This window comes from Hemitrygon akajei, chromosome 4 (genome assembly GCF_048418815.1).
Source record: "Hemitrygon akajei chromosome 4, sHemAka1.3, whole genome shotgun sequence".
In the NCBI taxonomy this organism is placed as follows: Eukaryota; Metazoa; Chordata; class Chondrichthyes; order Myliobatiformes; family Dasyatidae; genus Hemitrygon; species Hemitrygon akajei.
Window position 1 is genome coordinate 100,210,664 of NC_133127.1, and position 19,494 is coordinate 100,230,157.

General features: G+C 46.9%; 1 protein-coding gene across 3 annotated transcripts in view; it reads left to right on the top strand.

Moving 5' to 3' along the window:
- sorcs2 (sortilin-related VPS10 domain containing receptor 2) overlaps nt 1–19,494 on the top strand; it is an 893,773-nt gene that overhangs the window by 703,904 nt on the left and 170,375 nt on the right. For all 3 annotated transcript variants that reach the window (XR_012098663.1, XM_073043099.1, XM_073043098.1), the window contains exon 9: nt 9,570–9,749. Coding sequence is in view for 2 of the 3 variants with exons in the window: in XM_073043099.1 (XP_072899200.1) it covers nt 9,570–9,749 (180 nt within the window). In the remaining variant the exon portion in view is untranslated. The remainder of the gene's footprint in view (nt 1–9,569; nt 9,750–19,494) is intronic.

The window sequence follows — 19,494 nt, forward strand, 5'->3', positions numbered from 1 at the left end:
ACCACACATACAGACAGTCCTCCCCCACCCAACCACACATACAGACAGTCCTCCCCCCACCCAACCACACATACAGACAGTCCACCCCCTCCCACCCACACATACAGACAGTCCACCCACCCAACCACACATACAGACAGTCCCCCCACCCAACCACACATACAGACAGTCCCCCCCACCCAACCACACATACAGACAGTCCACCCCCTCCCACCCACACATACAGACAGTCCACCCACCCAACCACACATACAGACAGTCCACCCCCAACCAACCACACATACAGACAGTCCATCCACCCAACCTCACATACAGACAGTCCTCCCCACCCAACCACACATACAGACAGTCCCCCCACCCAACCACACATACAGACAGTCCACCCCCACCCAACCACACATACAGACAGTCCCCCTCCCACCCACACATACAGACAGTCCTCCCACCCAACCACACATACAGACAGTCCACCCCACCCAACCACACATACAGACGGTCCTCCCACCCAACCACACATACAGACAGTCCCCCCCTCCCACCCAACCACACATACAGACGGTCCTCCCACCCAACCACACATACAGACAGTCCTCCCCCACCCAAACCACACATACAGACAGTCCACCCCCAACCAACCACACATACAGACAGTCCACCCCCACCCACACACACATACAGACAGTCCACCCCCAACCAACCACACATACAGACGGTTCCCCCACCCAACCACACGTACAGACGGTCCTCCCACCCAACCACACATACAGACGGTCCTCCCACCTAACCACTCATACAGTCAGTCCCCCTCCCACCCAACCACACATACAGACAGTCCCCCCACCCACACACACATACAGACAGTCCACCCACCCAACCACACATACAGACGGTTCCCCTCCCACCCAACCACACATACAGACAGTCCACCCCCACCCAACCACACATACAGACGGTTCCCCTCCCACCCAACCACACATACAGACAGTCCACCCACCCACCCAACCACACATACAGACGGTTCCCCCACCCACCCAACCACACACACAGACAGTCCTCCCACCCAACCACACATACAGACAGTCCTCCCCTCCCACCCAACCACACATACAGACAGTCCTCCCCCACCCAACCACACATACAGACAGTCCACACCCACCCAACCACACATACAGACGGTTCCCCCACCCAACCACACATACAGACAGTCCCCCCCACCCCACCACACATACAGACAGTCCCCCCACCCACACACACATACAGACAGTCCACCCCACCCAACCACACATACAGACAGTCCTCCCCTCCCCCCACCCACACATACAGACAGTCCTCCCCCACCCAACCACACATACAGACAGTCCTCCCCTCCCACCCAACCACACATACAGACAGTCCTCCCCTCCCACCCAACCACACATACAGACAGTCCACCCCACCCAACCACACATACAGACAGTCCCCCCACCCAACCACACATACAGACAGTCCTCCCCTCCCACCCAACCACACATACAGACAGTCCCCCCACCCAACCACACATACAGACAGTCCTCCCCTCCCACCCAACCACACACACAGACAGTCCTCCCACCCAACCACACATACAGACAGTCCTCCCCTCCCACCCAACCACACATACAGACAGTCCTCCCCCACCCAACCACACATACAGACAGTCCACCCCCACCCAACCACACATACAGACGGTTCCCCCACCCAACCACACATACAGACAGTCCCCCCCACCCAACCACACATACAGACAGTCCCCCCACCCACACACACATACAGACAGTCCACCCCACCCAACCACACATACAGACAGTCCTCCCCTCCCCCCACCCACACATACAGACAGTCCTCCCCCACCCAACCACACATACAGACAGTCCTCCCCTCCCACCCAACCACACATACAGACAGTCCTCCCCTCCCACCCAACCACACATACAGACAGTCCACCCCACCCAACCACACATACAGACAGTCCCCCCACCCAACCACACATACAGACAGTCCTCCCCTCCCACCCAACCACACATACAGACAGTCCACCCCACCCAACCACACATACAGACAGTTCCCCCACCCAACCACACATACAGACAGTCCACCCCACCCAACCACACTTACAGACAGTCCACCCCCACCCAACCACAGATACAGACAGTCCTCCCACCCAACCACACATACAGACAGTCCACCCCACCCACACACACATACAGACAGTCCACCCCACCCAACAACACATACAGACAGTCCTCCCTCCCAACCACACATACAGACAGTCCTCCCCTCCCACCCAACCACACATACAGACAGTCCACCCCACCCAACCACACATACAGACAGTCCCCCCACCCAACCACACATACAGACAGTCCTCCCCTCCCACCCAACCACACATACAGACAGTCCACCCCACCCAACCACACATACAGACAGTTCCCCCACCCAACCACACATACAGACAGTCCACCCCACCCAACCACACTTACAGACAGTCCACCCCCACCCAACCACAGATACAGACAGTCCTCCCACCCAACCACACATACAGACAGTCCACCCCACCCACACACACATACAGACAGTCCACCCCACCCAACAACACATACAGACAGTCCTCCCCTCCCACCCAACCACACATACAGACAGTCCTCCCACCCAACCACACATACAGACAGTCCACCCCCTCCCAACCACACATACAGACAGTCCTCCCCTCCCACCCAACCACACATACAGACAGTCCTCCCCCACCCATCCACACATACAGACAGTCCACCCCCACCCAACCACACATACAGACGGTTCCCCCACCCAACCACACATACAGACAGCCCACCCCCACCCAACCACACATACAGACAGTCCCCCCCACCCAACCACACATACAGACAGTCCCCCCACCCAACCACACATACAGACAGTCCTCCCACCCAACCACACATACAGACAGTCCACCCCCAACCAACCACACATACAGACAGTCCCCCCACCCAACCACACATACAGACAGTCCATCCACCCAACCACACATACAGACAGTCCTCCCCACCCAACCACACATACAGACAGTCCACCCCCACCCAACCACACATACAGACAGTCCCCCTCCCACCCACACATACAGACGGTCCACCCCACCCAACCACACATACAGACGGTCCTCCCACCCAACCACACATACAGACAGTCCTCCCCCACCCAACCACACATACAGACAGTCCACCCCCAACCAACCACACATACAGACAGTCCACCCCCACCCACACACACATACAGACAGTCCACCCCCAACCAACCACACATACAGACGGTTCCCCCACCCAACCACACATACAGACAGTCCTCCCACCCAACCACACATACAGACGGTCCTCCCACCCAACCACACATACAGACAGTCCTCCCCCACCCAACCACACATACAGACAGTCCACCCCCAACCAACCACACATACAGACAGTCCACCCCCACCCACACACACATACAGACAGTCCACCCCCAACCAACCACACATACAGACCGTTCCCCCACCCAACCACACATACAGACGGTTCCCCCACCCAACCACACATACAGACAGTCCACCCTCCCAACCACCCACACATACAGACAGTCCACCCCCTCCCAACCACACATACAGACAGTCCACCCTCCCACCCAACCACACATACAGACAGTCCACCCCCAACCAACCACACATACAGACGGTTCCCCCACCCAACCACACATACAGACAGTCCACCCCCACCCAACCACACATACAGACAGTCCACCCCCAACCAACCACACATACAGACAGTCCTCCCACCCAACCACACATACAGACAGTCCCCCCACCCACACACACATACAGACGGTTCCCCCACCCAACCACACATACAGACAGTCCTCCCACCCAACCACACATACAGACAGTCCACCCCACCCAACCACTCATACAGACAGTCCACCCCACCCAACCACACATACAGACAGTCCTCCCCCACCCAACCACACATACAGACGGTTCCCCCACCCAACCACACATACAGACGGTCCTCCCACCCAACCACACATACAGACAGTCCCCCTCCCACCCACACATACTGACAGTCCACCCACCCAACCACACCTACAGACAGTCCACCCCCACCCAACCACACATACAGACGGTTCCCCCACCCAACCACACATACAGACAGTCCAACCCCACCCAACCACACATACAGACAGTCCACCCCTCCCAACCACACATACAGACAGTCCCCCCACCCACTCATACAGACAGTCCTCCCACCTAACCACACATACAGACAGTCCCCCCCACCCAACCACACATACAGACAGTCCCCCCACCCACACACACATACAGACGGTTCCCCCACCCAACCACACATACAGACATTCCCCCCACCCACACACACATACAGACAGTCCACCCCCACCCAACCACACATACAGACAGTCCACCCACCCAACCACACATACAGACATTCCTCCCACCCAACCACACATACAGACAGTCCACCCACCCACCCAACCACACATACAGACGGTTCCCCTCCCACCCAACCACACATACAGACGGTTCCCCCACCCAACCACACATACAGACAGTCCACCCACCTAACCACACATACAGACAGTCCTCCCACCCACACACACATACAGACAGTCCACCCACCCAACCACACATACAGACAGTCCACCCCCACCCAACCACACATACAGACGGTTCCCCTCCCACCCAACCACACATACAGACGGTTCCCCCACCCAACCACACATACAGACAGTCCTCCCACCTAACCACACATACAGACAGTCCCCCCACCCACTCAAACAGACAGTCCTCCCACCTAACCACTCATACAGTCAGTCCCCCTCCCACCCAACCACACATACAGACAGTCCCCCCACCCACACACACATACAGACGGTTCCCCCACTCAACCACACATACAGACAGTCCCCCCACCCACACACACATACAGACAGTCCACCCCCACCCAACCACACATACAGACAGTCCACCCCCACCCAACCACACTTACAGACAGTCCTCCCCCACCCAACCACACATACAGACAGTCCACCCACCCAACCACACATACAGACAGTCCACCCCACCCAACCACACATACAGACAGTCCACCCCCACCCAACCACACATACAGACGGTTCCCCTCCCACCCAACCACACATACAGACAGTCCACCCACCCACCCAACCACACATACAGACGGTTCCCTTCCCACCCAACCACACATACAGACAGTCCACCCACCCACCCAACCACACATACAGACGGTTCCCCCACCCACCCACTCATACAGACAGTCCACCCCCACCCAACCATACATACAGACAGTCCACCCCCACCCAACCATACATACAGACAGTCCTCCCACCCAACCACACATACAGACAGTCCACCCACCCAACCACACATACAGACAGTCCACCCCACCCAACCACACATACAGACAGTCCCCCCCCACCCACACACACATACAGACAGTCCTCCCCCACCCAACCACACATACAGACGGTTCCCCCACCCAACCACACATACAGACAGTCCACCCCCACCCAACCACACATACAGACAGTCCACCCCACCCAACCACACATACAGACAGTCCACCCACCCAACCACACATACAGACAGTCCACCCCACCCAACCACACATACAGACAGTCCCCCTCCCACCCAACCACACATACAGACAGTCCTCCCCCACCCAACCACACATACAGACAGTTCCCCCACCCAACCACACATACAGACAGTCCACCCCACCCAACCACACATACAGACAGTCCACCCCCTCCCAACCACACATACAGACAGTCCTCCCCTCCCACCCAACCACACATACAGACGGTTCCCCCACCCAACCACACATACAGACAGTCCACCCCACCCAACCACACATACAGACAGTCCACCCCCTCCCAACCACACATACAGACAGTCCACCCCTCCCACCCAACCACACATACAGACAGTCCACCCCTCCCACCCAACCACACATACAGACAGTTCCCCCACCCAACCACACATACAGACAGTCCACCCCACCCAACCACACATACAGACAGTCCACCCCCTCCCAACCACACATACAAACAGTCCTCCCCTCCCACCCAACCACACATACAGACGGTTCCCCCACCCAACCACACATACAGACAGTCCACCCCCTCCCAACCACACATACAGACAGTCCTCCCCTCCCACCCAACCACACATACAGACAGTCCACCCCACCCAACCACACATACAGACAGTCCACCCCCTCCCAACCACACATACAGACAGTCCACCCCTCCCACCCAACCACACATACAGACAGTCCTCCCACCCAACCACACATACAGACAGTTCCCCCACCCAACCACACATACAGACAGTCCTCCCCCACCCAACCACACATACAGACAGTCCCCCCCCACCCAACCACACATACAGACGGTTCCCCCACCCAACCACACATACAGACAGTCCCCCCCACCCACACATACAGACAGTCCTCCCCCACCCAACCACACATACAGACAGTCCTCCCCACCCAACCACACATACAGACAGTCCACCCCCACCCAACCACACATACAGACAGTCCACCCCACCCAACCGCACATACAGACAGTTCCCCCACCCAACCACACATACAGACAGTCCACCCCACCCAACCACACTTACAGACAGTCCACCCCCACCCAACCACAGATACAGACAGTCCTCCCACCCAACCACACATACAGACAGTCCACCCCACCCACACACACATACAGACAGTCCACCCCACCCAACCACACATACAGACAGTCCTCCCACCCAACCACACATACAGACAGTCCACCCACCCAACCACACATACAGACAGTCCACCCCCTCCCAACCACACATACAGACAGTCCTCCCCTCCCACCCAACCACACATACAGACAGTCCTCCCCTCCCACCCAACCACACACACAGACAGTCCTCCCACCCAACCACACATACAGACAGTCCTCCCCCACCCAACCACACATACAGACAGTCCACCCCCACCCAACCACACATACAGACAGTCCTCCCACCCAACCACACATACAGACAGTCCACCCCCACCCAACCACACATACAGACAGTCCCTCCCACCCAACCACACATACAGACAGTCCCCCCACCCAACCACACATACAGACAGTCCTCCCCCACCCAACCTCACATACAGACAGTCCTCCCCTCCCACCCAACCACACATACAGACAGTTCCCCCACCCAACCACACATACAGTCCTCCCCCACCCAACCACACATACAGACAGTCCCCCCCACCCAACCACACATACAGACAGTCCCCCCTCCCACCCAACCACACATACAGACGGTTCCCCCACCCAACCACACATACAGACAGTTCCCCCACCCAACCACACACACAGACGGTCCTCCCACCCAACCACACATACAGACAGTCCCCCCACCCACACACACATACAGACAGTCCTCCCCCACCCAACCACACATACAGACAGTCCCCCCCACCCAACCACACATACAGACAGTCCTCCCACCCAACCACCCATACAGACAGTCCACCCCCACCCAACCACACATACAGACAGTCCTCCCCCACCCAACCACACATACAGACAGTCCCCCCCACCCAACCACACACAGACAGTCCTCCCCCACCCACACATACAGACAGTCCCCCCCACCCAACCACACATACAGACAGTCCCCCCCACCCAACCACACATACAGACAGTCCTCCCACCCAACCACACATACAGACAGTCCTCCAACTCCAGGACACATTGCCAGTCTCTAAGCTCAAGCCATTGGGCATCAACTTCCAGACTTCTGATTGACCTATTAAAACCTTTCACCACATTTTTCCTACAGTGGAGAAAATAGAATCATTTACATGCAATGATCACAAAAATTAGAAATATTTGCTGTTCCTTCTAGCTGGCTTTGGTTATGTCTGTGCAATTCACAATGTGTAATATCTCCTCCCTCTGCATTCCAACCTCTCAGCAATCACCTTCAGTGATGAGACCGCCAAAGGTAGTTTTCACTTTTGACATGGGCAGATATTACCAGTTACAGATGTGGTTGTCCTGTCAGATGGAAGAAATACTGTGGCAAGTGTTGATTATTGCCAGACCATTGGTACAAATAGAGATTGTTGTCTATTGCAATATTTTTTGTTTATTGTAATTTCATAGCATTCATATTCTTAATAATTTGGAACATTTATCTGTGAGTGCTGTTTTATGGCTTTCTGTAAACTGAAATACGTCATAACCGTTATTGGCAGCTACTAAAACGTAGTAAAAAGTGTCAGAATGCATTGTTATCAACAATATAAATCAGTCAAAGTGATTATGTTGGGACAAGACCAAAAGGAAGGAGTTGGGTTAATTTTTGGCACAATTGCTTTTGTATTAAATTCATTATCAGAGAAGTCACCAAGATTAAAAAGCAATATGACTCAAAATCTATGTTGTGACAGCAGTGGCATCATACTTTGAAATTTTATTTTGTTTTGAATCTTTCAGATTTCTCTGCCAGTAATCCTTAAATATGTCTAAAATAATTCAATCTGGTAATAACCTTTTGTGTTTTACAGTAGTCTCCAAACACTGGCTAGACCAGTCAAAGTGGAACTTCAAACTTGCTTGTTTGGAGAACATATTTCTAGTTATGAAAACAAATTTTTATTACTGTGCCATTTAAGAAACTTCTGGAACCAAGCATTAAAAATAAAAAATTATTATATGAAATTCTTTAATTAAGATCATGCTGTATTTGAGGTTGCAATATTACTTGTGATAGGTTCTTTTTCAGCCTATTGAAGTAGAAATATTAGCTTTATTTGTCACATGTACAATGACACATACAGTGAAGTGCATCATTTGCGACCAATCAAATCAGCAAGGACTGAGCTCGGCAGCCACTCTATCAGCGGCAACATAGCATGCGCACAACTCGCTAACCCTGACCTATACATCTTTTGGAATGTGAAAGTAAACTAGAGTACCGAGAGGAAAGCCAAGCAGTAACAGGGAGAATGTACAAACTCCTTACAAACAGTGGTGAGATTTGAACCTTGTACTTACAGCTGACTGCTGCAAAGCATTGCACTACATTGCCATGCCATTCCAAGGGGTGGGGGAGGGGTGTTGAGAGGACAATAATTGGGTGAATGTTTTCCTCCGTTGATTGTGATGCAGTTGACAGTAGTCATGTACAATGTGTGATTAAAGTCTCACCAGATGGTCAGATTCTCCTTACACTAAAGGATAGACTTTAGTGTTCCAACAAAAGCTTGAAGCACAACCTTTTGGCCCAGCCAACTGATGCTATTTGGAGTAACTTTACATAAGTAGTTCCTGAGGAAACACTAGACAAGAAGAAATCATCTCAAGCGATGAAATTCTCTGGTAAAAATATTGGTCTTAATTAAATTATTATAATCAATAGTTTTATATTTGAGGAGGAGATGAGTTATATGTGTTTCATTATGATGTTTTTCTGATAGGTTGGACAAAATTATCTTTTTTTTTCCTAGGACGTGCAGATCATCAGTACAGATGAAAATCAGGTGTTTGTGGCTGTCAAGGAATGGCATCAAACAGATACATATAATCTCTACTTGTCAGACCCAAAGGGTGTGTTCTTCACTCTCGCTCTAGAGGACGTCAGAAGTACCAAACAACCAGAAGAAAACGTTATAATCGATATTCATGAGGTAAATACTGCTTTAGTACTGCTAAGTACACAGGGATTTAATATCATTGATTGGAAAATCAAAGAGTTTGTTTCATTGCCTTACAATGTTATAAGTAGATCATCAAAATCAGTCATATCTGGTGCTCACACAAAAGAGAAAGGAACCACTCCTTGAGTCAGCTGCGTACATTTAGAAAGGAAGCGTCAATTTTGCCATAATTTCTATGTGCCAATCTAAGCTTTGACAATAGTAGTGAGCATTTACAGTTTCTATTGCAATTACCTGTCTCAGTTTACAGCCAATGGTAACGTAGTCAACCTAAAGTTGAACATTTCTGTTCTACCAAGCATCACTGTGCCTGAAGTTTTGATATAAAATACTTTTATCTTAAGATGGTCCCAATGGAATTTCTCTTCACCCTGAATTGTTAACGTATGAGATGTTGGACAAAATGTTAGTTTTATGTCATGTCTTTGAACTATTAAGTGTGTAATACAGGTTACACTGTGTTAGTGGAAGCTACACTGTGAAGTATTTGAAAAACACTTTCTATTCTGTATTACAAGCAGAAGATCATATGGACAAAGACTTCCCCACAATTAAAACTATGGCTCAAAAAAATTCAAGCTTTCAGACATTACTCTGATGTTACTACACCACAAGTGCTGCAGAATTTTTGTATGGCATAGAAGTATAGTTTCTAGTGAGGTTAAAACAATTGCTGAAAAAGAAGATTGGAATAATTCAAGGCCTTCTGTACCTCTCCATATATCTGTAATACAGCATTGAGTTTACATGATGAAGTGATCTTACCAAGATTCTGCAGTTAGTGCAGTAATCTGACCGCCAAGGGCCTCGGAATCAGTGCATTGGACTTTTTTAAAATTTTGTAAATAGAAGAGGAGATGGGAGATATCTTTTTATCCCTTAGTGTGCCTTTATAACCTTTCCCTTCCCTTCATCCCATCTTATTCAGAGCAGATCTGAAACTCATTCAGAAGTTCAAATTCAGCTTATTGTCATTCAACCGTACATATGTATACCCCCAAATGAGACAACATTCCTCTGGACCAAGGTGTATATATCTCACATACTGTATATCATAGATAAAGTAATATTGCCACACATAAATTAACAAATAATAAGGTGTGTATACTGTACAAATTTAAAAATAAGCAGTAAAACACAAGGCAACTGACCTTCATCTGACCTGGCTCTTCTTACATGATGAGACCAGGCTGGTGGCAGCGAATTCAGTAGTCTTATCGACTGGGGGAAACAGTTGTTTCCCATCCTAACAGTCCTTGTCCCTAGTACCCTCTGCCTAATGGTAGGGAGTCAATGAGATTGTTGGATGGGTGGGAGGAATCACTAACAATGCTACAGGCCCTGCGTACACAGTGCTCCTGGTAACAGGTGGAAGAGAGACCACTATGATCCTCTTAGCAGTCTTCGCAATCCTTTGTAGGGACTTGCAGTTCCCATACCAGACAGTGGTGCCGTTGGTCAGGACACTCTCGGTGGTGCTCCTGTAAAAGTTGCCTCAATCTCCTCGGGAAGTGGAGATGCTGATGAGCTTTTTTAACCAAAGAGGTGATATTAAGGGACCAGGTGAGATTGTCCATTATGTGCACTGCCAGAAACTTGGTGCTCCTGACTCTCCCCTTGGAAGAGCCGTGTATATGCAGTGAGGAGTGGTCAGCCAATACCTTCCTAAAGTTCACAGTCATCTCTTTGGACTTGTCCACATTGTGATTCAAGTTGTGGTTGCACCATTCTACCAGCCACTCTCCCTCCTCTCCTTACACTGTCTCGTCATCGTTGTTGATGAGGCCAACCACTGCTGTGTCATCAGCAAACTTGATGATCTGGTTTGAACTGGATCTAGTAATGCAGTCGTGCATTAGCAGTGTGAACAGCAGTGGGCAGAGCATGCTCCCCTGCAGAGTGCCAGTGTTCAGCAGAAGAGCCTGGAGAACTGAGAGCTCAAAACTGCTGAATTGACTATTAAAAGATTCTCTTGAATAATAAAGTATCCTTTTCAAATTTGAAACCCCGTACTAATTTTTAAAATTCTGCATCTTCAGGTACTGCTTTCTATGGTGTAATTTTAATAATAATAACTTGTGAGTAGGATGAAAGCTTGTCTGACAATGCAAGTTGTACAGCATTTATCCAGAGCACTGAAATATTAATTGCTAACTTCCACGGTTACCTAACTCTTCGGTGAAAAGGGCACTTGTCAAATTGGGCAGCTTGATCCCTTTGAAATAGGTCCCCTACTGGTAAATTGTAGAGTGGTGCTTACAATGAAGAATATGCAGCCCACTCTGAATGATAAGGAGGAAAACGAGTCAATCCAAGAAAAAAATACTGGTAATAAGAAATACTAAAGCGTTCCAACAGCATCACCTGTTGGTGCACTACATTGGAAGGAGCAAAGTATGAATGCAACAGAGTTTTGAGGAATGAATGAGATCAGGGGAATGTATATGCAGAGAACTGTGAGTTCTCTGCCCACAAGGTAGACTTGAATTTGGAGCCTGTTTTGAATGAAATGGAGGAAATGTGACGTGGAGGTTGAAATGGTTTTGGAATCCAGGAAAATTGAGGGAATGATGATTGGGCAGGAAATGGATGATAAGCCATGATAGCAACACATGCAAAATGCTGGAGGAACTCATAAGGCCAGGCAGCATCTATAAAGAGTAAATAGTCAACATTTTGGGCTGAGACCCTTCATCAGGACTGGGAAAAAAGACAAGTCAGCTTAAGAAGGTGGGGGGAGATAAAGACCTTTTTTTATGGAAGGAAAGGAACTAACGACATTTTTAGTCTGAATAAGTGTAGGGTTTCAACCTGAAACGTCAGCAATTTCTTTTCTCCCACAGATGTCGCTCCAGCAAATTGTTTATTCTTTATATTCTAAGGGGAACTGATAGAGTTGATCAGAAGAGCTCTTTCCACTGGTTGGGTGCCTAGTACTGTGGCAATTCTACATTCAAAGTAAATTCGTTATTGAAGTACGTACCTGTCACCATACACTACTCTAGGACTCATTTCTTGTGAGCATTCGCTTTTAGAGCCTAAACTATCAAAAATGGCTAAGAAATATTTCCACTATCAATGAAATACCAACATCTATAAGGCATTTGATGTCACATTAATTGTTAATTTTAAATAGTATAGAGTCATAGACAAGTACAATACAGAAACAGGCTCTTCAGTCCGTCTAGTTCATGCTAAAACCATATAGACTGCCTACTCCCATTGAGCTGCCCCGGGTCCATGGCCCTCCATATCCCTACGATCCATGTACCTATCCAAACTTTGCCTAAACGTTGAAATTGAGCTGACATGCAACACTTGCACTGGCAGCTCGTTCCACACTCCCACGACTCTCTGAGTGAAGAAGTTTCCCCTCATGTTTCACTTAAACTTTTCACCTTTCATCCTTAACCTATGACCATTGGTTGTAATTCCACCCAACCTCAGTGGAAAAACCCTGCTTGCATTTACTCTATCGATAACCCTCATAATTTTGTATACCTCTATCAAATCTCCTTTCAATACTCTATGTTCTAAAGAATACAGTCCTAACCTATTACAATCTTTCCTTATAACTCAGGTCCTCCAGACCTGGCAACATCCTCGTAAATTTTCTCTTTACTCTTTCAAATTTACTTACATCTTTCCTGCAGATAGGTAACCAAAACTGCATACAATACTCCAAATTAGGCCTCGCCCACTTTTTATACAACTTCAACATAACATCCCATCTCCTGTACTCAGTACATTGATTCATGAATGCTAATGTGCCATAGCTTTCTTTAAGACTCTTATTTCCCTGTGACACCACTTTCAACCAATTACAGACCTGAATTCCCAGATCCCGTTGTTCTACTGCATTCCTCAGGGTCCTTCTGTTCACTGTATAAGACCTACCCTGGTTAGTCCGACCAAAGTGCAAAACCTTGCACTTGTCTGCATTAAATTCCATCTGCCATTTTTCCAGCTGATGCATCTCCTTCTGCAAGCTATTCACTACACCCCCAATCTTGGTGTCATCTGCAAATTTGCTGATCCAGTTAACCACATTATCATCCAGTTCATTGATACAGATGACAAACAACAAAGGACCCAGCACTGATCACTGTGGCACACAAGTCTCAGGCCTCCAGTCAGAGAGGCAACCATCTACTACCACTCTCTGGCTTCTCCCACAGAGCCAATGCATAATCCAATTTACTATCTCATCTTGAATGCCCAGCTACTGAACCTTTTTAAACAGCATCCCATTTGTGACCTTGTCAAGTGCCTTGCTAAAGTCCATGTAGACAACATCCATATTCCTTCATCCATTTTCCTGGTAACTTCCTCGAAAACTATAAGATTGGTTAGACATGACCTGGCATGTACAAAGCCATGCTGACTATCCTTAATCATTCCATGTCTAACTAAACCTCATTAATCCGGTCCCTCAGAATACCTTCCAATAACTTTCCCACAACTGATGTCAGACTCACTGGTTTATGTTTAGAGACTTTTTAAAACTGGAACAACATTGGCTGTCCTCCAGTCCTCTGGTACCCATCCTGTCGCTAAGGATAATTTAAATATTTGTGCTTGGGCCCTGGCAATTTCTGCCCAGTGAACACCATGTCAGGTACTGGGGATTTATCCACCCTGATTTGCCTCAGGGTAGCAAACCCCTCCTCCTCTGCAGGGTCCATGAAGTTAATGTCGCTTTGCTTCACTTACTCTGCATCCCTCTCCTGAGTAAATACAGGTACTGATTATTTATTTAAGATCTCCCCCATCTGTTTTGGCTCCTCACACACGTTACCATCCTGATCTTCCAGAGGACCATTTTTGTACCTTTCAATCCTTTACCTCATAACATATTTGTAGCATCGCTTAGGATTCTCCTTCACCTTGTCTGCTAGAGCAAGCACATGCCTTCTTTCAGCCCTCCTCATTTCTTTCTTAAGTGTTCTCTTGCATTTCTTATACTCCACACTTCCTCTTTCTCTTAACCATGGCCTCAATATCTCTTGAAAACCAAGGTTCCCACACTTGCTATCTTTAACTTTTATTCTGAGTGGCACATACAAACTTTGTACTCCCAAAATTTCACTTTTAGAGGCCTCCCACTTACTTAGAAAACCTTTGCCAGAAAACAGCCTGTCCCACACTTGTCAGATCATTTCTGATACCATCAAAATTGGTCTCACTACAATTTAGAATCTCAGTCCATGAACCAGACCTATCTTTTTGCATATTTACTTTGTAACTAATGGCATTGTGGTCACCGGGTGTGAAGTGTTGCCCAACACACCTCTGTCACCTGCCCTGCTCATTTCCTCGTAGCATGCTGTCTTGTCGGGACTTCCACGTACTAACGAACGAAACTTTCTTGAACACATTTGAAACTCTATCCCATCTAGTCCTTTACAGTATAGGATTCCCAGTCCGTATGTGGACAGTTAAAATCCCCTACTATAACAACCTTATGTTTGTTGCAACCATCTGTGATCTCTTTACAAATTTGTTGCTCTAATTAAGGTGGTCATAACCTTTCTTATTCTTTGTTCCACCCATAATGCCTCACATGACAAGCTCTCCCGTCTGTCCTGACTGAGGACTCGAAAATAATGGAACTCTGGAATATTGAGATGCCATTCCAGGTGTTGATCCACACCCTGAGCTCATCCGCCTTACCTACAATATCGCTTGAATTGAAATATATGCAGCTCAGGACACGAATTGCATCATGCTCAACCGTTTGATTCCTCATTTTGTTTTAGGGCTTACCAACGTTTGCCTCCACAACCTCCCCACTAACTGCTCTGGCACTCTGGCTCCCATCCCCCTGCAACTCTAGTTTAAACCCAACTGTGTAGCATTAACAAACCTTCCCACTAGGATATTAGTCCCCCTCCAGTTCAGGTGCAAACCCTCCTATCTCTACTGTCCCATCTTTCCTGGAGAGAGCCCAATGATCTAAAAATTTTATGCCTTCCCTCCCACACCAACTCTTTAGCCAAATGTTCAACTGTATAACCTTCCTGGTTCTGACCTCACTAGCTCGTGGCATGGGTAGCAATACTCAGATCACAATCCTGGAGGTCCTGAACACCTAACTACTTGAACACCCTTTGCAGAACCTTGTCACTCATCCTACCTGTGTCATTGGTCCCTACATGGAGCACGACCTTTAGCTGTTCACACTCCCACTTGAGAATGCTGAGGAGTCGATCCGAGATGTCCCGGACCTTGGACCTTGGCAACATACCATCAGGGAACCTTGCTCTTGCCCACAAAATCTCTTTTCTGTTTCCCCAACAATTTGTTACACCACACAATTTGTGGTGTAGGAGGATTAGACTGGTGCAAAACAAAATACAACTGCAGACACTGGAGTCTGAAACAAAATGTGAAGTAATCATAGGATTATAAGAATTATAGGAAAGTTGGGACTTCCGGTAAGATGGCGATTGCTTAACTGCTTCGAACTTTTGTTCCATTACTGTTGCTATCTTTGCACTAAATGTCTCCATTTTTTAAACCTTAGTTAGGAACTTTTTCGGTATCTCTTACTTGCCTGTAAACATATCTAACTTACAATGTCTAGCAAGAGTTCTAAATCCGGGAGAAAGGAAGCTACGGCTCTCTCAGACGAGACCCTGGCTGCGCTCGGACAGCTCCGAGACGAAATTTTAAAGGAATTTAAAACCGCTTTCAAACAGTTGGAAGACAAACTGGATCGGATCAACAATAAAGTGGACAAACCTGCCGAACACCTATCTCACATCGATTCGACTTCTGAAGATTTAGAAAGTCATGTTCGATACTTGGAGACTCTCTGTTCCAGCTTAGAGGAAAAATGTAACAAACTCCTTTCCAAAATGGTGGATCTCGAAAATCGCAGCAGACACTGCAATCTTAGAATTCTTGGATTGCCAGAGGCCACCGAACAGGGATCAACAGTGAAGTTTTTCGCCGAGTTTCTCTGTGAGATATTTGGGAAAGATTTGCTTCCGAACCCGCCTGAGCTCGAACGGGCACACAGGGTCTACGTTCCCCCCGGAATTCTGGGCTCCCGCCCGCGACCAGTAATCTTGTGCTTCCATCAATACCAGGTAAAACACAGTCTGATTGTGGAGGCACATCGCAGAGGTTCTTTTACTTTCCAGGATACAACCATTCGCTTTGTGGAAGATTTTGCACCCCAGACCTTAAAGATGCGCGCTGAGTTTAAAGGCGCAATGAAAGTGCTTTTTGATCGTGGTTTTAAACCCTCTCTTCGTACTCCTGCCGATCTACGAATCAAGCTTAATACTGGAAAATACAAGTGGTTTAGATCAGTGAAGGAAGCTGAAGCATTTGTTGCAAGTCTTCCGGCTATCCAGTCATCTTTGGAACCCGATCGGACCTCCTAAAATGGTGGATAAGTACTTCTCGTAGTAAAATTACTTTTTCTGGACTCAGACTTTACTTGAATCACTCAGACATTATTCATTGAAACTCTAAGGGCTGTTGACCATCTCTCCCTGGATTTGGTGTGTGTGTAATCTATTTTTATTCTTGTATAACTTTATCTACAGAGTTCTACAACTGACTCTAACTTGTTTTGGAGGTTTGAAGTCTTTAGTGAAGGCCTCCCTGTTTGTTGGTTCACAGTTTAATTGCTGATTTATTTTCCTTTTTTTTATATTTATTTATTTTATTTTATTTTTTCTTTTCTTCACCCCTTTTTTCTAATCACTGAATTTTTTTCTCTCCTCTCTGTAAATGGTTGATAAATACTCGTCTTGAATTTATAATTTTCCCCTTCCTCTTTTTTTTAACTTTTTTTTTCCCTTTCTCTTACTTTATTCTTCTATAATTTTTCGCAGGTAGGTTAGTTTTGGTTTTCTTCCAATTTTCTCTGTATTAAGTTTTATATTTCTGCAGAAGGTGTTCTAATCTGTAGTTATGTTTTCTAGTGCATAAACTAGGTACTATTTGCTATAGTATTTATACAGAACTGCTGTTAATGACTCAGATCTGGAAGTTGTATTTGGGTTAATTTTTTTGGTAGAGCTAGCTACTTGTTTTGGTAGCCGTCTAGTTTTGGGTTGTTTGGGTGGGGTGGATTTTCCAGTTCCAACATCACTCACTGTATTTATTGTTTCTCTTTATTGCTCAGGACATGTATATGTTTTGATTTTACGAATCTATGTTTACATCTCTGCTCCCAGTCTGCTATTGTACTGCTTGAATTTTTATATACCTGCTGCCTTTTATGCATTAGTAATTGATAATGGCTAGTGCACTTAAATTCGTGAGCTGGAATGTAAAAGGATTGAATCACCCTGTTAAAAGGAGGAAGGTATTCTCACATATCAAACAACTCAAAGCTGACATTGCTTTCCTTCAAGAAACTTATATTCGTTGTTTTGATAACTCCCGGCTTCTGTCAAAGTGGGCGGGTCAGCATTTTCATTCATCCTTTGCCACTAAAGCTAGGGGAGTCTCCATTCTTATTAACTCAAATATTCCTTTTGAACTCCATAATAAAATATCTGATACAAATGGCCATTTTATTATTGTTTCTGGTAAACTATATAACACTAAAGTTGCACTAGCAAACCTGTATGCCCCCAACTTTGATGACGTTAACTTTTTTGAATGTTTTTTTTCCTCACTACCAGACTTAAACTCATACTCTCTTATACTGGGTGGTGACTTCAACTGTTGGTTGGATCCTAATCTGGATCGATCGTCCTCTGTTACCAGATCACCTACTAAATCTGCTTTAGCTATCCAATCGTTTCTCTCTAATTTTGGTATCTCTGATATATGGCATTTCCTTCATCCTACTGAGAGAGATTATTCATTTTTCTCACATGTTCACCATACCTTCACTAGAATTGACTATTTCTTACTCGATAACCAACTTATTCCATTTTCCCACTCTTGTGACTATCAGAGTATACTGATTTCTGACCATGCCCCAATTACTCTCTCTCTCTGAACTTTCCTGGTCTCCCTCAGAGGAATAAACACTGGCGATTTGATTCAACTTTATTATCGGATGATGATTTTTAAAAATTTATTAAGTATCAGATAACCTTTTATTTTAACACTAGTACATCACCTGAAGTGCCATCCCAGATTGTCTGGGATGCCATGAAAGCATATCTGAGGGGTCAAATAATCTCTTACACAGCAAATCTCAACAGAAAATCCTGTGCAGATCGATTAGACCTCATTAACCAGATTAAAGAATTGGATCAAATATATGCCCAAACTAAGAACCTTGAATTATACAAGAAGCGCGTTGAACTCCAAACTAAATTTAACCTTCTGTCCACTCAACCTGTTGAACGCCAACTTCTCGAAAGCAAGAGTCGCTTTTACATTCATGGGGATAAGTCTGGTAAATTCCTAGCCAATCAGCTGAGGCGTTCCAAAGCCAAACAACATATTACAAAGATCCGGAAGGAGAACGGAGACTTTACATCGGATCATTTAGAAATTAATGACGCATTTAAAAATTTTTATTCTCGGCTTTATTCCTCTGAATCTCTGAATGACAATATCTCTGTTGAGCAATTTTTACAGAATCTGAATATCCCCTCACTTCCATCTGATTTCAAAGCCAAACTCAATGCGCCTATATCATCAGAAGAAATATCTTTTGCAATTTCTGCACTGTCCTCAGGGAAATCTCCTGGACCTGATGGGTTCCCTGTAGAATTTTATAAATCATTCTCTT